The 21,672-nt window shown below is 45.8% G+C and overlaps 1 protein-coding gene across 2 annotated transcripts in view; it reads right to left on the minus strand.

Moving 5' to 3' along the window:
* The window catches only part of MID2 (midline 2), a 197,194-nt gene that overhangs the window by 20,324 nt on the left and 155,198 nt on the right, over positions 1–21,672 (minus strand). For both annotated transcript variants that reach the window (XM_034424069.3, XM_034424070.3), the window contains exons 5-8: positions 20,647–20,795; positions 17,412–17,539; positions 15,795–15,938; positions 4,994–5,155 (exon numbers count right to left, since the gene is read on the minus strand). In XM_034424069.3, coding sequence (XP_034279960.1) covers positions 4,994–5,155; positions 15,795–15,938; positions 17,412–17,539; positions 20,647–20,795 — 583 coding nt within the window. The remainder of the gene's footprint in view (positions 1–4,993; positions 5,156–15,794; positions 15,939–17,411; positions 17,540–20,646; positions 20,796–21,672) is intronic.

The raw sequence follows: 21,672 nt of genomic DNA on the forward strand, positions 1-21,672 counted from the left end.
GCTGTTACCTTCCCACCAAAGGTGGTCCCTATTTTTCTACTTGCATTTTTTACATGCTTTCGAACTTCTAGGTTGGCAGAAGCTGGCCAAGTAACGGGAGCTCACCCCATTACGCAGCACTAGGGATTCGAACCGCTGAACTTTTTTTTATTATTATTTTTTTAATTTTGATTTATATGCCACCCTTCTCCGGAGACTCAGGGCGGCTTACAATGCGTTAAGCAACAGCCTTCATACTTTTGTATATTTATACAAAGTCATCTTATTGCCCCCATAATCTGGGTCCTCATTTTACCTACCTTAGAAAGGATGGAAGGCTGAATCAATCTTGAGCCTGGTGAGATTTGAACTTGCAATAATTGCAGGCAGCAGATGTAAGTGGATGTTAATTAGTCTGCTGAGCCACCAGAGCTCCTAACTGCCAACCTTTCGATCGACCAGCTTGGCATCTTAGCCACTGAGCTACCGCGTCCCTTTTATCCTAACTATATTTTTTTGTCCTAACTATACATGTGGGAAATATTGCAAGGTTTTGGCAATCTCAGCCCCAAAATCTCAGGTGGTTTCCTGAGAATCAGGGTTGGGAGGTGACACTTTGAGACCTGCAGGGGTCCACATTAAACCATTCATCACAAGTCTCTCTCCAGCTTTTAGCTGGACATGTTCACAGAAAGAGAGTCCATCATTGCTCTGGGTAACTCATTCTTAACACTGCACCGTAATCTTCCTGTAATTTAAGGCTCTACTCTTTGTCCTATACTATGAGAGCACACAGAACATATTTTGGACTGCAAGCTGACTTCTTTCACATGCTACCATATCCCATCTTCCACCTTCCTATCTCAAGACTGTAGAAAGGTAGCACCCACCCCTCTCCTAGGAGAATGAAATATTTTGAGAAATATTAAAAAGGCAGAATATTATATTTCCTAAAGGGAGAAATGGAGAAACATGTTTTTTTTTTAAAAGCAACCCCCACTTTCTTAATAGCCCCAGCAGATATTTTGTGCCAGGGGTGAAATGGTACTGGTTCGCACCGGTTTAGGCAAACTGGTAACGGCGGCAGGTGGTTTGGAGAACCGGTAGCGGTGGCAGTGCGAGGCTCCGCCCACCTGCCCAGACGTTGTTACTTCCTGGTTTTAACCAGGAAATAACCTGTTTATTACCCTCTGCACATGTACAGAAAGCTTTGTGCATACGCAGAGGGTCCAAAATTGCATGTGACGCACGCACACGCTTCCGAACCGGTAGGGAAGGTAAGTAGATTTCACTCCTGTTTTGTGCCCATTGGGAAAGACTAGGCCAGCCTATCTAAAACACAAAAAACCTTCAGCTCCAGGATGATGGGATTATCCTTCAGGGCAAAGCCATTAAGCCACAATAGGAATTACCCAACACCCTTTCAGAACACAAACCACTTCATTGCATCAGCCAAACTTCAACCAAGCTTAGCTCAGACAAACTCCTAGGATTTGTACATGGCTCCATGGGAGTCTGACAACAGCCAATAGAATACATGTTCTTGCACAGGAACAGGAAGCTCAAGTGCAAAGGCCAAGAGAAGGTATAAAAAAACCCTCACTCTCAACTCCATGTGGTCAGCTACCCAGAATCACATGTGCTTGGGGGTTGTGCTTCATCATTAAACCATCTTTCCAATCAGCCTACATGTTTCCAGTGTCTTCATTCCAGCATGGAACTGGACCAGATGGATATTTTTTTTTTTATTTGATTTATATGCCGCCCTTCTCCGAAGACTCAGGGCGGCTTACAATGTGCTCAGCAATAGCCTTCATCTTTTGTATATTTATACAAAGTCAGCTTATTGCCCCCACAACCTGGGTCCTCATTTCACCTACCTTAGAAAGGATGGAAGGCTGAGTCAACCTTGAGCCTTGGCGAGATTCGAACCCTGCAGTAATTGCAGGCAGCTGGTCTTAATAAGCTTAATAACAGGGTGCCTTAAACCCCTGTACTACCAAGGCTCTTTATTTCTTCCAATAAACATTCCCAACCCCCTCAGTTACTTCTCCTTGGATGTTATTTTGCAAGGAGACTTCATGTGAGAATTCAAAAATATCACACATTAAAAAAAAAAAAATTAAAACCCCGTGAATGTCATTTTAGGAGGTAATTGCACATGGCTTGCTGACAATCCTGCTTTAAAAAGTGCTTCGCTGAAAAAGCCACCCCATAACTTCTAAAACCTTGGTCCAAGAGAAAGAACCATGAAATCTAGGATTTTAAGGTCTTCTTTTCCAAAGTATCTCCATAATCCCTCCGGAGAATCTTAGTTCCACTGCTAGGCTGCAACTCAGCAGCAGATGTGAAGATTGCAAATGGAAAACTACCCTTGTATTCTCATACATTCCTTGCTGAAAGACAGGGATGAAATGCTACTGGTTTGAGCTGGTTCGCCCACAAATTCGCCCACTGATTGTACCACAAATTGGTGGTACAATCAGAAGCCCCCACCCCATCTCATTTGCCAGTTTATGCTCCCTCTTTGACATGCATTGGCTAAAAGTTCATTGGGTGTTTGATTAATTTAACAAATGGACTTCCAGTGCAATGCAAAGCCTTGGGCCACCTCCTAATCATTCGGCTGAGTGACAGAGAGGGCAGTCCATCTCACACCCTCCTTTCCCCTATAACCCTTTCTTGCTAGCAATTTATTGACACAAGTCAATACCCTCCAAAGTAGAGGCTTTTTTTTTTTTTTTTTTTTTGCCAGGGCTTGGCTTATCCAGCCAGGCAGCCATTCATCCCTTTTTAAAAACCCTCACAAATCTGTGAGCGATGCATTTTCATAACAAACAAGCAAGCAAGCAAAAAAGAAAAGATTTTCATCAAAGCCGAGCTGTTCTCCTCAACTCACAAGAAAAGAAATTGGATTTGCTTTTTATTTTCACAGGCATTCTGGTTTCCAGGGAGCTGATGGAAGTGGTGGAGGCAATAAATCATTTTAAACACCCAGTCAAACACTGAAGATAGGAAAAATTGAAATATCAAAGTGGGAAGGATCCCGGAATCCATTAAAACCCACTTTCTACAGGCCAAATGAAGTTGGGTCTAAATATCCACCATAATGGGTTTGTGATAATAGGTTTCTGGATACAATATCCTTCTCCTATCTCGTACATCTGGTCCATCTCTTTCATCTCATGCAAATAGCGCAAATCCAGTGGACCTCTAAGATTGGTTAATTTTGAGATGTTCACCAAAGGAAGCTTTCTAGTCCTCCTCTACTCTCCCGAGTGGTAATAAGTGATACTGAGAGGGATGCAGTTGCTCAGTGGCTAAGACACTGAGCTTGTCGATCGAAAGGTCGGCAGTTCAGCGGTTTGAATCCCTAGTGCCACGTAACGGGGTGAGCTCCCGTTACTTGTCCCAGCTTCTGCCAACCTAGCAGTTCGAAAGCACATAAAAAATGCAAGTAGAAAAAATAGGGACCACCTTTGGTGGGAAGGTAACAGCGTTCCGTGCGCCTTTGGCATTTAGTCATGCCGGCCACGTGACCACGGAGACGTCTTCGGACAGTGCTAGCTCTTTGGCTTTGAAACAGAGATGAGCACCGCCCCCTAGAGTCAGGACGACTAGCACATATGTGCGGGGGAACCTTTACCTTTACCTCTAAGTGATACTGGGGGTGAAGAAATGGCAAATATTTATTCCATAAATTTCCCTGTGTTATGGATTCAGGATAAGACTTTTTAAAAATACCCTCTGATGTAACCTTCTTGAGATTCCTCAGAAAACATTGCTACAGCTATGTTTAAGTAGGAAGATTGAGCCAGTCTGGACCAATGACTAGCAGTAATGTAAAATGGCAGTCCAGAATCTTGAGATTCATAATACCTTAAGACATCAATGTTGCCTGGGAAATGCCTGTGGAGAACTCTTTTCATATCCCCATCAGGGAGCTGGAGCAAATGACAGGAGCTCAACCGGCCAGGCAGCTGCACTCGGGTCTAAAACGCAGGCTTGCTAACCTCCAACCCAGCGTCCTAACCGTGTGAGCCACTGCACTCCACAACATGTCATGATCCTGTGCAGTGCCCAACTATGGCTTAACATTCAACAAGGCGTTCGACAAAGTAGACCACAACCTACTACTTGGTAATGTAGAAAAAAGTGGGATAGATAGCATCACCACCAGATGGATTCGTAACTGGCTGACAAACCATACGCAATGAGTAGTCCTTAATGGGTCTATGTCTACATGGAGGGAAGTAAGCAGTGGGGTACCACAAGGTTCAGTCTTAGGCCCAGTGTTATTGATTGATTGATTGATTGATTGATTGATTGATTGATTGATTCGATTTATATGCCGCCCTTCTCCGGAGACTCAGGGCAGCTTACAATGCGTTAAGCAGTACTCTTCAATCTTCATAAACGACTTAGATGAGGGAATAGAAGGGGAACTTACCAAATTTGCAGATGGTACTAAGCTGGCAGGAATAGCTAACACCCTAGAAGATAGGCTCAAGATCCAGATGGATCTTGACAGACTTGAACACTGGACCCTCTCTAAGAAAATGAAATTCAATGTACAGAAAAGTAGGGTCTCCTGCTTGGGCGGGGGGTTGGACTAGATGACCTACAAGGTCCCTTCCAACTCTGTTAATCTGTAATCTGTTAAAATGATGACTCACTTTGCAAAATCTAAGGGGATAGCTAGGCTTCCTACCACACCCCAAGCTACTCAATATATAACTCCATTATATTTTAATATAACCGGGTGTGCAAATCCAATTAGTGTTAGCCAACCTTCATAAACAGTCAAGGATCCTCCCTTTAAATTTAACCCCATTCCGGAATATGAAGGACTGGAATCCATCACCACACCTTCGTAGGAACTGCAAGATGTTCTTGTAGACATGTTCTTCTAGACATTCTTTTTTCCATGCTTCTGCTTCTATGCCCCGTGCATTTGCTCTTTCCCCTCCCGTCTTCAGACCAGGAAGAAAGTCCCAACCATGAAAATGCTTACTGTTAGTCTTCAGCCTGGCAGGCTCACTGTTTCGGCTGCCAGCCTGATTGATCGCCTTGACGAGGAAGATGTATCGTGTGCCGCTTTGCAACCCATGCACCGTATAATGGTTCTGTTTGATGTTGGGAACAATCATCCAGCTGTCCATAGAATTGTAAAGACCTGGAAAATAAAGGAGTTGTTTTAGAACACAGCTGTTCTTTAAAAAAAAAAAAGTTGTTTCTAGAGCCACACAACGACCTATTTGGACCAAAATTAGAAAGTCAGGTGCTTTGCAAGGTCTGAGGAACAGGCACCCAAGATAATACCTCCTCTTCATCTCAGCTGCTCCTCGTTTGAAGTATTTAGTTTTCCTTGGGCTTATTTGAAACCATTGACATACCGTGCCACTCAGAGGTGGTATTCAGCCAGTTCAGCCTGGTTCGCCCGAACTGGTAGCGGAAATTTTAACTGGTTTGCCGAACCGGCAAATACCACCTCTGGCTAGTCCTGCCCCTGCTGGTTCTTGAGGGCGTGGCTTGGTCGGTGTGGTTGGTGGGGGTCATGTGACTGAGTGGGCCTGGCCAACTCAATCTCACTCACAGCAAGGGGCCGCCCCACCAAGCCACGCCCACAGAATCAGCAGTAGAAAAATTTGAATCCCACCACTGCCACCAATTCTACAGCTCTTTGGAATGCAGAAAGAAGTTGCATCAATCCAGTGGTGGGCTGTTGCAGGTTGTAACAACCGGTTCGCCCAGCACTGAAAATGTGAGCACGCGTGTGGCTTCAAAAACATGGCGATATAGGACGGAATAGTGCCGGGGTGAGTGGGGGGCCCATCTATGGGTTGTAACTACCGGTTCACCTGAACCGGCAGCAGCCCACCTCTATATCAATCACTAGAGGGAACAGGAACAACCAATGCAACAGGAGGAGGAAAACACACTGGTAGGGCAAGCTACTAATATATAAACTGAAAGCAAACTCACTCCCTACTAGCACTGATGACGTTACTAGGTTGGGTAATGAAATGTCTACAAGAAAACAACCAGGTTCTGAGAGCACCAGGGACATGGGAGGGAGGGAGGGAGGGAGGGAGGGAGGGAGGGAGAGAGAGAGAGAGAGAGAGAGAGAGAGAGAGAGAGAGAGAGAGAGAGAGAGAGAAGATACAGAGACAGGAGAGAGCGAGAGAAGAGAGAGAGAGAGAAAATAGAGGAGAGATTAGACAGACAGATGACAGATAGATAGATAGATAGATAGATAGATAGATAGATAGATAGATAGATGTAGATAGATGAAGATAGATGAAGATTTTAAATTATTTTTTAAATTTTTTAATTCGTGATTTTATAAATTGGGTGTTTTAATCTGTGTTTCGGCCAAAATATTTAATAATTTTAAGGGATTTTTAATATTTGTATTATCTGTATTTTATCTTGGCTGTTCACTGCCCTGAGTCCTTCGGGAGTAGGGCGGTATAGAAATTTGATTAAATAAATAAATAAATAAATAGATAGATAGATAGATGAAGATAGATAGATAGATAGATAGATAGATAGATAGATAGATAGATGATAGATAGATAGATAGATAGATGGATGTAGATAGATGAAGATAGATAGATAGATAGATAGATAGATAGATAGATAGATAGATGTAGATAGAGGGAGGGAGGGGGGGAGAGAGAGGAGGGGATGCAAATTAAATACAGGATGATACTTTCTTCCTAAAATCTGCTCTGGCTTTTGCTATAGCAATTTTAGTGCAAGACACTCAGATGCCATGAGCTGGCCTTGGGCTTGGAAAAAAAAAACATGTCACACCTCTCCTGTCTGATCTATGGCCGGAAATCAGTCCAGAGATAACAAAGGCAGTAAGAGATAAGATGGGCAAACTAAGTGCAGGAAGTGGATTATCTGGCTTACTTTCAAGCCCTGTTCACCGGGTAGCTTTAATACGAGAAGCGGGAGATAACATCTCTTACAAATCACCAACGTCTAATTTTACACCTCCTTTCTTCACCCTCTAATCCCAAACAGTAAACAGTTTAGAGAATGTGATCTTCTAGGGTGTCTAAAGGAAAATAAACATTGCCTATGCAAGAACAGGAGATGTTTAAACTGCTAATTCCCAGTTTACAAATTATAGCCATTTAAGTGTGTGTGGTGTGAACAGGTGCCTCTAAATACATGCACAAATATTCACCAGCCTGAACCATCTTGGTAGCTCTTCCACTGACACCTCAGCAATCTTCTTGATCTATAGAATAGAATAGAATAGAATAGAATAGAATAGAATAGAATAGAATAGAATAGAATAGAATAGAATAGAATAGAACATAGAGTGGAATGGAGTGGAGTGGAGTGGAATCGAATCGAATTGAATCAAATCAAATCAAATAGAACAGAACATAGAATAGAGTAGAGTAGAGTAGAGTAGAGTAGAGTAGAGTAGAGTAGAGTAGAATAGAATAGAATAGAATAGAATAGAATAGAATAGAATAGAACAGAACAGAACAGAACAGAACAGAACAGAACATAGAGTGGAGTGGAGGGAAGTGGAGTGGAGTGGAGTGGAGTGGAGTGGAGTGGAGTGGAGTGGAGTGGAACGGAATGGAACGGAACGGAACGGAACGGAACAGAACAGAACAGAACAGACAGAACATAGAGTGGAGTGGAGTGGAGTGGAGTGGAGTGGAGTGGAGTGGAACGGAACGGAACGGAACGGAACGGAACAGAACAGAACAGAACAGAACAGAACAGAACAGAACAGAACAGAACAGAATAGAATAGAATAGAATAGAATAGAATAGAACAGAACAGAACAGAACATAGAGTGGAGTGGAGGGAAGTGGAGTGGAGTGGAGTGGAGTGGAGTGGAGTGGAGTGGAGCGGAACGGAACGGAACGGAACGGAACGGAACGGAACAGAACAGAACAGAACAGAACAGAACAGAACAGAATAGAATAGAATAGAATAGAATAGAATAGAATAGAATAGAATATTGGAAGAGTTGAAAGGGACCTTGGAGGTCTTCTAGTCCAACCCCCTGCTCAGGCAAGAAACCCTATACCATTTCAGACAAATTGTTGTCCAATCTCTTCTTAAAAGCCTCCAGTGACGGAGCATTCACAACTTCTGCAGGCAAGTTGTTCCACTGATTAATTCTTCTATCAGGAAATTTCTCCTTAATTCTAGGTCGCGTCTCTCCTTGATTAGTTTCCATCCGTTGCTTCTTGTCCTGTCTTCTCCATCAGTCTTATCTGTTTTCTTCTACTTCCATCAACCTTGTCAAACATTTTTTTCCCTAGACTAACATCTGCCTGCATGTCAAATCCAGAGTAAGTATCTACTTGTTGATCATTGGCTTAAGGGAGCAGCTAGTCTTTTGTTGGCCCAGGACTGAGGAACTGATTCTTCTTGTAGTGCATGGTACTCTCAGCACCCTTCTCCAATTTGTAATTCAGAAGTATCCCTTTTTGTTATTCCTTTACAGTGTACAGCTTTACCCTCATGGAGATAACATGCAACTTTATACCAATTTGATTTTGACATTCTTCTATATAATACTATCTACACTGCTGGCATTCTGTCCAATCCATAACACTTTGTCCCGATTTTGGATTGGATCATCATCTTCATTTAACGACCCATTAATACCTTATGGGGTGAAGTCTGGGCAACTGAATGGAGCTAGAAGAATGTTTTAATGGCCAGATGCCTTTCCTGTCACCAATGTGGAGTTTTGTTCAGCAGATATATTCTCAGTTTGCTCAGAGAGAGAAATATCTGCCTCTACCTAGGATTGAACTCACAGCCTCCTGATTGTGAGGCGAGAGCTCCACCTCTAGGCCACCACATGACTCCAGATTTTGGACTGGATGGATAGTTTAGTTTTATCCAGAAGGGTTTTTTATACAGACAGCCATTTTTGCAAAGTTTGTTTAAAACATTATATGGTCCATTCAAGCTTTGTTGTTGTTGTTAGTTGTGAAGTTGTGTCTGACCCATCGTGACCCCATGGACAATGTTCCTCCAGGCCTTTCTGTCCTCTACCATCCCCCGAAGTCCATTAAAGCTTACACCGACTGCTTCATTCTCTGTCAAGCCTTTTTGTAATGTAACTGGAGGAGAGCAAGAGAAGAGGTCAATCAATCCCTCTTCAGTGATTAACTCAGAGGGTGGCATCAATTTACACCTGGGTATGCAATGCAGAGAATGGCAAAATGAGGGTAGAGTGGTTGTCTGCTGCAGCATACTTTTTTGAGTAGCTTGTGCCACAAGAGTCTTCATTTTGTTGCATGGGGTAATCTTCTGAAACACCCCCGATGGTTCAGTTGTGCCGGACATCTTTCAAAAAGCAATGGAGTTCGACAAGAAACCTCAGATGCTTCTTTTCTCTTCCTATCCCTCCCTTTTTTGTCTTTTGGTACTATAAGAAAACTAAGATCATGGCATCCAGCGCTCTCAATTCCTGGCAAATAAATGGGGAAGAAATGGGAGGTAGTGACAGATTTTATTTTCCTGGGCTCCAAGATCACCACAGATGGAGACTACAGCCAAGAAATGAAAAGATGCTTGCTCCTGGAGAGGAAAGCTATGGCAAATCTAGACAGCGTACTAAAAAGCAGAGACATCACCCTGCCAACCAAAGTGCGTATAGTCAAGGCTACGGTTTTCCCAGTTGCAATGGATGGCTGTGAAAGTTGGACCATACGGAAGGCTGAGCACCAAAGAATCGAGGCCTTTGAACTATGGTGCTGGAGAAGACTCCTGCGAGTCCCTTGGACTGCAAGGCGATCCAACCGGTCAGTCCTAGAGGAGATCAACCCTGACTGCTCTTTAGAAGGCCAGATCCTGAGGATGAAACTCAAATACTTTGGCCACCTAATGAGAAGGAAGGACTCACTGGAGAAGAGCCTGATGCTGGGATCGATTGAGGGTAAAAGAAGAAAGAGACGGCAGAGAACGAGGTGGCTGGATGGAGTCACTGAAGCAGTCGGCGTGAGCTTCAATGGACTCCAGAGGATGGTAGAGGACAGGAAGGTCTGGAGGAACATTGTCCATGGGGTCACGATGGGTCGGACATGACTTTGCAACTAACAACAACAACAATCCCTCCCTTTTCTTGTATTTGTCTGCCTGGAGACACAGCCTCTGCAACCTTGCTGGCTGTTTCTTCCAACCTTTCCACCAGAGAAGCTCAGGTTCTGCTCAGGCTGGCAGAGAAGAAGGAATCGGATTGTTCCGCTCCTGGGTGGAAAGAACAGGAGACCAAGGTGGGGGCGTAAAATAGAGAAGATATCCTCAGGCTCCAGGCAGAGCTGCGTTGTATCAGGTTCCCAGGCACAATAGTGGCAGATATTCCCAGAATGACACAGCTGGTAGCCTTGAACTTGGCTTAAGGGTCTCAGAGACACAGCACGGCGTGGCTCTATAAGAAGCCCGACTGCTTGCAAGGATGAAGCTTACATAAGAGTTGATTATCCTCTGTCAAAGCAAAGATGCAAAATCCTTCTTGCGCCCCAAGGCGGTTCAAACCTATTGCTTCTTCCTCCTGTTTATATGTCAGCAGACTTTAAGCTTCATGACCTTGAATGAATGATTGTTGATCTGTCATGTCACCGGCATCTTTGCCCCGGAGGCTCTCAGCTTGACTCTCATCCACTTTGGATTTTTCCAGAATGGTTGGATCAACAACCTTTTACAGGAAGACTGATCTATGCCCCTAGATCGGAGGCCAAGAGCCACTTAAGCTTTTGACTGACATGCTGGAGACCAAATTTAGAAAAGCAACGACGAAACCTAACCTAACCAATCTCAACTCAAATCCACTTAATGAACCTGATTATTCTCCATGAACATAATAATCTTTCACTCCTCTTGCTTTAACTGTTGCCAACTCCAGGAAAACCAGCTTAGGAGCCGTGGTGGCACAGTGGTTAGGATGCAGTACTGCAGGCAACTTCTGCTGACTGCCGGCTGCCAGCAGTTTGGCAGTTCGATCCTGACCGGCTCAAGGTTGACTCAGCCTTGCATCTTACCGAGGTCAGTAAAATGAGGATCCAAATTGTTGGGGACAATATGCTAGCCACTTAGGGAGGGTTATAAAGCACTGTGAAGCAATATATAAGTCTAAGTGGTATTGTTAATGCTAGCTGGAGAGGACGTATCTCAGTGTAACATTTCAACTTATGCACCAAGACCATAACGTGAGAGGTTGTGTCCTTTCCTTTCTTTCACTGAACTCATGGATAATATATCCTCCACTTTTTCCTTAGGTTCAGTGGGTTATGCTTTGCCTGAACGCTTCTACCTACCAAAACCCAATTAAAGAATTGTTAACCTAATTTTGCGCAGCTTCTTCTCCGGTAACATCGAATTGTTAACTAGGGCAAACAAAACCGTTGCCAGACCAATTCTCGAATACAGCTCATCTGCCTGGAATCCACTCCGTATATCGGACATTAATGTGATTGAGCGGGTCCAGAAGTATTTCATGAGAAGAGTACTCTACTCCTCTACTCACAATAGAATCCCTTATGCCACCAGGCTTGAAATTTTGGGAGTTGGACAATCTGGAACTGTGCCGCCTGTGGTCCGATCTAAGCATAGTGCACAAAATTGTCTGTTACAACGTCTTACCCGTCAACAACTTCTTCAGCTTCAACCTCAATAATACACTGGCAAACAATCGATAAAAACTCAAGGTAAACCGCTCCAAACTCGATTGTGGAAAATACGACTTCAGCAACAGAGTGGTCAATGCCTGGAATGCTCTACTGACTCCGTGGTTACATCCTCAAACCCCCACAGCTTCAACCTCAAACTGTCTACCGTGGACCTCACCCCATTCCTAAGAGCTCTGTAAAGGGGGCGTGCATAAGCGCACCAGCGTGCCTACCATCCCTGTCCTACTGTCCCCATTTATTTGTATCCATTTCCTTCGTTCATGTCCATGTTCATATTTATACCTGCTATCTTGTACATGTTTGACAAATTAATAAGTAAAATAAATAATAAAAAATAAACACAACACCCATCATAAAAGGTGAGATTTCTCAAGAAAGTGCCATTTCGGAATTCAGGAAAGGGAGGTCATCTGAATCCTTTACGTTAAATCACAAAGGAAAGCTAGCAGGTCAAGGCAAAGCTAGAATGCTTTCCCAGTCTCTGCCACAAACAGGGTGGGGAAGTGACAGGCACCAAAGACATGTGAAGGTCCAATTAAACAGAACTACTGCTAAAATGCTTACACTCGGGAATCTTTTGAACCAAAAGTCAGCACCTGCTTGAAGTTTTATTTATCTGTTTGTAGGATTTATACGGCCGCCCGCTCACCCTCGGTGACTCTGGGCAACTTACAAAAAGTTTTTTAAAAACCCCAACATAAAAAAGAATAAAGGCAGTTAAAACAGTTAAATAAGGGCCAAAACTGAATTCAGGGGGAGAGAGGGTTAAATTTAGCCCACTTGTCCTGGTTATGTAGGGATTCTAGGTTAATCCCTCTTTTAACTCCATCCCCCAGGTTCTGCCTAAGGGTGGGCTTTAAAAATTTTAGCAAGGAGTTCTTGGCCTCCTGCACCACGGCGGGGAGGGGCGTTTTTGCCTTCCCCGGGCTCCGGAGGCTTTCCTCGAGCCTCCAGGAAGGCGAAAATGGCCTCCCAGAAGCTTAGGGAAGGCCTCCAAAGCCCAGGGAGGGCAAAAACACCCTCCCCTGCCATGGTCTTAAACTTCTGGTAGACGGGTTTTTCGCCCTCCCCGAGCCTCCACACACGCCCTTCACTTACCTGCATCCAAAATAGGCTGCATGGGGAGTTCTGGGAGGGGAGGGGAGGGGTGGGCGGGGAGGGGCCAGCCAGGAGTGGGATTTGGGGGTTCTCTGAACTGCACAGAATCTTAGCTAGAGGTTCTCCCGAACCCCTGCGAACCCCCAGCAGCTCCACCCCTGATTCTGCCACTCCTTCTTCTTCTACTTCAAGCCATCTTAAGAGTGTCTTTGCTCTCTAACAGGGCTCTACGATGCATTCCAATGTAACACAAATAAATTACCCTGTGATTATCCGAGTCGGCTTTTAGCCAGCGCATGAAATCACGGAGGCCTTTGTTGCTTGAATGAGGAGGATTTAAAGTCGATACAAGCGGGGGATAAGAGATGCCGAATGATAAGAGTTTGAAGTTGGGGTTTCACAGCCATGCCTCATTACTTACAAACAACAACTGTTGTGGGAAGCCAGCTTCCCTTCCCCCCCCTTGCTCTCACATCTAGTTAAGCAGTAGCTGCCACAACCTGCAGCTTACCTCTATTATCTTTCTGATGAGTTGTCTTCCAGGTGAGCTATCCGAGCCGCTAGAAACCGGCAAGCTACTCTGAAGGGTTGGCCCCAGAGTACTGAGCTTGCAATCGATTCCTTCTCCTTCCCTGGACTGTGATTGTATCGTACTATTTCTGATCTTGCTAAAGGTCACCCTGAAGGTTCAGGCTGAGTTGAGAAGTCAATGGAATGGAATAGAATGGTCAGAGTCTCTAGCTATAGATTGAGGTATAGCAGGAGAAACTCGATTTCATTGAGGGCCACATCAGGGTTGTGCTTGACCTCAGGGGGCCGGGAGACCGTGTGACCAGGGTGAGTGTGGCCAGCTCCATGTCAGTCATCAAGGCTCCCTTTTCGGCCACGACGGCCTCCTGGAGCCCTCTGCCAGTATGTGCGGCCCTCCCGAGCTCCGTTTTCACTGGCAGAGGCACTGCGGGCCGATCCTTCACTTTTTCCAAGGTGACCCTGTGGGCCAGATGTAAACACCCCACAGGCCAGATCCGGCCCATGGGCCTTGAGTTTGACACCCCCGAGCTATAGGTTTCAGCTAGCAATTGATTTGAAGCACATCCAGTAGCCACGGAGCAAGTGGCTACTTCTGACATCTGCCTCACCATGGGTTCAACTCTGCATCTATGGTCTAGCAAGCCAGATTTGCTCCTACGCCTCATACAACGTTGTACTAAATCCAGTGGTGAGATTCAGCCAGTTCTGTACGGTTCGGGCAAACCAGTAGCGCTGACTGCAGCAGACTCCGCCCACCTGCCCAGAGGTAATGACATCCTATTTAGCCCCTTTTTGGAAGGCGCTCGCGCAAGCAACAAGCATGCGTTGGAAGGCCGAGGATGCGTGGAAGCATGTGGGGAAGGCCGAGTGTGCGTGCGCTCATATCTGCGAACCAGTAGGGAAAGTAAGTGAATCCCAGCTCTGAGTAAGTCGTAAGATTTTTTTATAAAAGCCAAATAGTTATGTAGGACAATAATCCAATAAATCTCTTAGAAAAGCATCCATAAATTTCCCTCAGAGAACCTTGAAAGAGTTCAGTGGATTATCAGAGAAAGCTTGATGAAGAGATTAGTTACACCGCTGCCTGGGAGAGCGAGAGAGAATCAAGTTTCTCTACCATGCACTCAGGAGACAGGGATAATTCTTGCTTGGACAACTGTGAAGGCCAAGATCCTTGATGGATTCATGCTCCAGTACACCCCACAAATCACCCAACCACTAAATAACTTTTGATGAGACAGGCTGGTACAGCTACCTATCTTCTCTAAGCTTGGAGTTTGGGCAGGTCCAAAGCAGAGGTGGGTTTCAGAAAGTTCTGACCAGTTCTGGAGAACCAGTAGTGGAAATTTTGGGTAGTTTGGAGAACCGGCAAATACCACCTCTGGTTGGCCCCAGAGTGGGGTGGGAATGGAGATTTTGCAGTATTCTTCCTCTGGAGTGGGGAGGGAACGGAGATTTTACAGTATCCTTCCCCTGCCACACCCACCAAGCCACGCCCACCAAGCCACGCCCACAGAACTGGTAGTAAAAAATTTTGAAACCCACCACTGGTCCAAAGGCCAGCAAGACTTCGAAGTCTTGCATCTCCAAGGAATGAGTGACGTATTCAAGTGATGCCTCCATCACCCACCATCTAAATCAGGGGTGTCTGACCTTGAGAACTTTAAGGACTTCAACTCTCAGAAGTCCCCAGTCAGCGTGAAGTCCATTGAGTTTAACAAGTTTCCAAGGTTGGACACCCCTGATCTAAACACTTTTTTTTAATGAGTTGATGGAAAACGGGGTGGGGGTGGGGGATTCTCAATCTAGTTTGGAGTTGGACAGAAGCAGGTAGGGTAGAGCTTCTAAGCACATCCAATCCAGGGGTGAAATTGTTTGCTACTGATTCGCTTCACTACCAGTTCGGTTCCTGTTGGGGCAATACGCTAAATCTATAAACAGCTTAGAGAGGGCTGTAAAGCGCTATGAGGCGATATATAAGTCTTATTGAGTTCAATCCTAGGTAGAGACAGATATTTTTCTCTCTGGGCACAATGAAAATATATCTGCAGAACAAAACTCCGCACTGACAACAGGAAGGGCATCCGGCCATTAAATACTCTGCTAGCTCCATTCTCAGACTCCACACCACAAGGGATTATGGGGTCGTTAAAAAAAGATGATTGCTATTGCTACACATTCAAATTAGCGGCTGCTCCAGCAATGGCAGTGGTGGTATTCAGCCAGTTCTATCCGGTTCAGGCAAATTGGTAGTGGCGGCTGCAGGAGGCTCTGCCCACCCACCCAGATGTCATCACGTTTTCACGTCACCACCCATTTATCCACATTTTTGACACTCTGTGCATGTGCGGAAGGCCCGTTCATGTGCTCACATTTGCGAACTGATAGCGAAGGTAAGTGAATACTACCGCTGAGCAATGGGCATGGTTGAGTAGAAGCCTACCTCAATCCCGGTACCAGTAGAAGCTGAAGAAAGAACCTAGCCCAACAGTGACTTACTGATAAAGTTGGCCTGGCCTGTGAAGATGGTATACTGGAGCTCATAGGATCCGACGCTGAACTCATCATCTGAGATCCAGTGGACAGTGATGGTGTCATGGGAGGCGGTGCAAAGTTCTTCACGGACAGAGGGTGGGTTGGGTGCTGTAGAAGCAATAGCAGACAAGAGGTGAGCAGCTTTCTGTCCTCCCCATGAAAAACCATCCATCTTTGTTCTATAAAGGTAAAGGTTTCCTTATCCCATCGTGTCCAACTCTAGGGAGCTGTGCTTATCTCTGATTCTTAGCCAAGGGACCCAGCATTATCCAAAGTCACTTCCATGGTCATGTAGCCGGCATGACTATATGCCAAGATGCACTGAACACTGTTACCTTCCCACCGAAGTGGTACCTATATATCTACTTGCATGTGCATGCTTTCGAACTGCTTGTTGTGGTCCGCCAGCAGCCTGCGGAGGTGGCAGAGGAGTCGGACAGTGAGGAGGCTGGGGAGGACAATGGGCCAGTCCTGGAGTCAGGGGAAGGCACGAATGAGGGCTCTGTGTTGGAGGCAGAGTTGGGGCCAGGGCCATCTGGGAGTGGTGCGTGAACTCCGGAGCCTCCAGAGGTGATAGCAGAGAGGCAGAGGAATAGGAGGAGACTGTTCCTAGTGCACGCATGCGAAGAGCTGCCAGAAGGCAAGAGCAGCTAAAGCAAAAAGGACGACTCAGGAGTAAGGCCAGGAGATGATTGGCCCCTCCCAGAAGGCTTAAAAGAGCAGCAACAGCTCTTGGGCTCTTTGTAGGAAAGCAATGTTGCTACATTTGTCTCTTCTGCTGCTACATTTGTTCCATGTCAGTGTCTCTTGCTTCTAAACTTTTGCCAAGAAAAGTCTTTGGCAGGGTGCCAAAGAAGACAAAGGTTGGTGATAAGACCAAAGGACTGTTTACGAAAGATCTGTTTTGAACTTAGTCTGGATTAAGCTGAGAATGAAGCCCCCAGCGTTGTTTTGGGATGTGAGGCGAAAAGGGGGGGGGCGCGTGCACATGTGCGAGGGAGAGAGCGGGGTCGCATGCGGGGGTCACGTGTGCATGTGTGTGGGGGGGCCGCACACATATGCGGGAGGGGCATTGCATTATGGGTGTGGGCACGTGCGCGCAATAGCGCTCGCGTGCACACTTTTGACACCTGAGGAAAAAAAGGTTAGCCATCACTGTCATATTTGATAAATAAATAAATAAATAGGACATTCCCACTTACAAGCGCATTTGTTTAGCAATGGAAATTCCAGTCCCAATTTCCGTTGTTAAATGAGGACTAGCAGTACATTTATTTACACCCTACTGGTGTGAACTTTGCAGCTGGACAACACTATCTGGTGTCCTACGTGGCAATTCCTGTTCTCTTTTGCACCGGGGCTGACAGAAATAAATTCCCCTTCACATATCAAGTCGGTTTTACTCTTGAGATTACAAGACACAAATGGAACAAAAGCAAATTGCATCCCCTCTACTTATCCACAAAAGTCCAGAGCGCTGGGGGAAAAAAAGAAAAACAAAGAAACAAAAAAAAAAACAGAGCAAGAAGGCAAGGAAAGGAACTCACAGAAGACCTTTAAGACTGCAAAATCGGCACAAACCTGTTAGATAATCCAGCCCCTCCAGCAATTTCTTCTCTCTGGAAAAATCTAAAGCAAAGTTTTCAAAGGCATCGTTAAAATTGATATCGGGTATCAAAACTTGAGAGGATGCAGTTGCCATGGCAACCCTGAAAGACAGAGAGAAAAAAAGAGAGCATCGCTAACCGTTAGGTACTGCTTGTCACTCCCAGGCGGAGCTTTGATTTTTTTTGATGAAAGAGCTGGAAACAGCCTTGCCATGTTGTAAAACTCTTGTAGCAAAGGGGAGGGGTTCGGGGGGGGCGGCTGGGGAAGGGGAGAGCAAGAGAGAGAGGGACGATTCCTAAATTTGGAAGGCGAGACCTCTGTGGTTTTGGCAGGATAAAAATTCTGGAAGCTGGAAAAGGGGGCGTTCGGAGCCACCTACCTAACCCAGTTCATTATTTCATTCCTTCATTTATTATTTACTTATTACTGTTATTTCCATGCAGCTCAGCTCCAAAATGGCTCCAAGAAATGTACAGCAGAAGTGGAAGTTAAAAACATCAAAAAACAGCGACAATATTACTAATCAGCAGAGACAGATCATTCATCTCAGCAAGACTTACTAGCCTGAAAAGGAGGGTTGGAATATATTAACCACGTACAAGTGAATTAATTATTAAGTTATGTATCGGTCTATAAAAGGCCAGCGTCCCTGGCCTCTAATGTCGATCTTCTTTATGTAATGACGTTGCATAATGGCTGTGCGTTGCTTTAATGCTGGGTTGTTTCGAAAATGAACATGCTTGGGAGTTGGAGTGAGATCCATTCAAAGCAACTCCAAAGGGGGAACATGTTTTGTTTGGGAAGATTTCTCCAGATTTCTCTAGGCTACTTTAGAGAAAAGAAAGACTAATGGTGACATGATAGGAATATTCCAGTATTTGAGGGGCTGCCACAAAGAGGAGACGGTTGTTGCGGTCCGCCAGCAGCCTGCGGAGCTGGCAACGGAGTCGGACAGTGAGGAGGCTGGGGAGGACAATGGGCCAGTCCTGGAGTCTGGGGAAGGCCCGGACGACGGCTCTGCGTCGGAGGCGGAGATGGGGCCAGGGCCATCTGGGAGTGATGTGCGGACTCTGGAGCCTCCAGAGGCTGACAGCAGAGAGGCAGAGGAACAGGAGGTGCCTGTTCCTAGTGCACGCATGCGAAGAGCTGCCAGAAGGCAAGAGCAGCTAAATCGACAATTGCTCTGCAAACTCCTCTCTCCAACTTTTCACTTCATGTGAATGAGTCACGTGAGGACGATGAACGAGTAGTGGGATTCATACTATGGATGCTTTCCATCACACGGGGTTCAGTGTCTGGGATCTGTCCTTTCTCTAGAATCTGCAGGATGCAACTGAAATTTTTTGTGGACATCCAGGGGGAAAAAAAAAACCCCAAAACCCATCTCTGTGTTGTTTGAAATAGAATCCCAAGCTTTGCACGGACTTCTGAACAGGCTGAGCAGCCTTCTGATTTCTCTTGTAGGTGGAAAAACCTCTTTCAAGCTTTTGAGCCGTACTTGGAGGAGGGAAGGAGTTCCACGAGATTAAGAGCTTTTCGTCTTGCAGCAGACCATCTCTGAGCCTTGTTGTCAAATATAACAACAAGTCAGCTTCCTTGTACGGCCTTCGTTGCGATGCTACTCAAGGAATATTCCGGAATTTATAATCCCAAAGGTGCTTTTTTTCAAGAGTCAACTGGACTTTCTGGTTTTTTTCTTTTGAAGACGTTTCCCTTCTCATCCGAGAAGCTTCTTCAGCTCTGACTTGGATGGTGGGGAATGGAAGGATTTGTACTCCTTGCAGACAGCTGGTCATTTGTATATTTTTAGAGAGTCATTGAGGCCACCTGGAGGTTTATCTGTGTCCTCAGGGTCACCTGAATGGTGCAAATGGGTGTGGAGCCTTCTAGGAACTGTGGAAAGGACTGTGTTGTAGATTAGAGATAGAAGGTAAAGGTAAAGGTTCCCCTCGCACATATGTGCTAGTCGTTCCTGACTCTAGGCGGCCGTGCTCATCTCCATTTCAAAGCCGAAGAGCAAGCGCTGTCCGAAGATGTCTCTGTGGTCATGTGGCCGGCATGACTCAATGCTAAAGGTGCACGGAACGCTGTTACCTTCCCACCAAAGGTGGTCCCTATTTTTCTACTTGCATTTTTTACATGCTTTCGAACTGCTAGGTTGGCAGAAGCTGGGACAAGTAACGGGAGCTCACCCCGTCGCGCGACACTAGGGATTTGAACCGCTGAACTGCCGACCTTTTGATAGACAAGCTCAGTGTCTTAGCCACTTTGACATAGATGGCCTTTTTGACCCCTTTTCCAAACCAGTGGTCCTCTCTGCCCTCTCTCAACAGAGGGGGTGGGTGGGATACAACATCATCTATCTCCAGTCTACAACACAGTTCTTTCAGCAGTTCCAAGAAGGCGCCACACCTATTTGTACTACTCAGGTGACCCTGAGGACACAGACAAACCTCCAAGTGGCCTCAATGATTCTCTAAAAGAATGCAAATGACCACTGTCTGCAAGGAGTATAAATCCTTCCAATCCCCACCATCCAAGTCAGAGCGGAAGAAGCTTCTCGCATGAGAAGCGAAACATCTTCAAAGAAAAAACCAGAAAGTCCAGTTGCCTCTTGAAAATAAGCACCTTTGGGACAACCGTGACCTGGATGACTGAAAATCTCCATACATATTCAGAAACTTACAAAACCTGGGATATGGGCAGGGGTGGGCTGCTGGGGGTTCGCAGGGGTTCGGGAGAACCTCTAGCTAAGATTCTGTGCAGTTTGGAGAACCCCCAAATCTCACTCCTGGCTGGCCCCACCCACCCCACCCCTCCCAGGAGTCCCCACAGATGGTCCGTTTTGGATGCAGATAAGTGCAGGGCGCACACAAAGGTGAAAAACAGGCCTACTAGAAGTTTGGGAAGTTTCCAGCCTCCAAAGGGCTTCTGGAGCCTGGGGAGGCTGTTTTCGCCCTCCCGGAGGCTCGAGAAAAACCTCCGGAGCCTGGGGAGGACAAAAATGCCTCGCCCACCGTGGTGCAGGAAGCCGAGTAGGCCACGCCCACCATGCAACCAGGCAGAGAACCCCTTGCTAAAATTTTTGAACTCCACCCCTGGTTACAGGTTCCTTGGGAAGACAGTAGCCGCGGAGGGGGCCTTCAGAACTCTTAGCAAAACAACACCTTAGCAAAACAACACCGCCACTTTATCTTTGGAGTGGTACCTTTCTGCCACATTCTTCGCCGTTTGCAGGAACCGCGCATGGTCGCTTTCTTTCAAGATGTGTTCAGCTTGGTTGATGAGGACCGTGGACCGCTCCAGGCACTGCCGGCAGTTGGCGACCTGCTGGGCTAACTTCCTCAGCTTCATCACCTTTGGGGAAGGAAAACAGAAGATGCTACAGCAACAACCGGAATCTCATTAGCACACGCATCGTTGTTTGGAGGAAACAGCAAGGTGTCTAAAGCATCCCTTTAAAATTAAGGGACAGGGGAGCGAAGGGAGAGAATGAACTAGCAGATGAAAGAAAGCTGATGGGAAGCCAGGTCCTGCAGGGTGGTCTCGCTGCCAGCTCGATGCTGGGAAAGGAAGTGTTGTAGCAACTACAGGGAGGGAGGGACTTTCTCAACGGGGGGCCAGACTTTCAGACTGCAGGATAATATGTGCTTAGAAGCCGATGGAATCATTAGCAGCTTCCATAATGCTTCCCTAATGAATTCATGGAAACATTTCCACTCTCCCTCCAGCTCTCTGTCATGTTTAGCTAACCCCAGAAACAGATATTCTCCTGTTTTGTTTTTTTAAACTACTGCCGTTCTCTCAATTCCAAATTTTGCTTCGGAGGGACAAAGGGAATTTTAAAGAAATACTCCTGGATGATGGCATGTGGTTTTCTTGCACTAATTTGATGGTCAAGCAACTGGGGAGCAGGTGTGAATATCCTTATTTTCACCGAACACTCACTCTGCAAGTCACTACATTTCTTTAACTTCCCATGGCCCATAAATAGGATGGATGGATGGATGGATGGATGGATGGATGGATGGATGGATGAATGGATGGATGGATACAGTGTTTCCCCAAAAATAAGACAGGGTCTTATATTAATTTTTGCTCCAAAAGACGCATTAGGGCTTATTTTCTGGTTAGGTCTTATTTTGGGGGAAATAAAGTACTAAATGGATCTATCTGCCTAACAAACTTAACTGGGGCTTATTTTGGGGGTTGGGTTTATATTATAAGCATTCTG

This window comes from Pantherophis guttatus, chromosome 12 (genome assembly GCF_059756535.1).
Source record: "Pantherophis guttatus breed Tessera chromosome 12, ASM5975653v1, whole genome shotgun sequence".
In the NCBI taxonomy this organism is placed as follows: Eukaryota; Metazoa; Chordata; class Lepidosauria; order Squamata; family Colubridae; genus Pantherophis; species Pantherophis guttatus.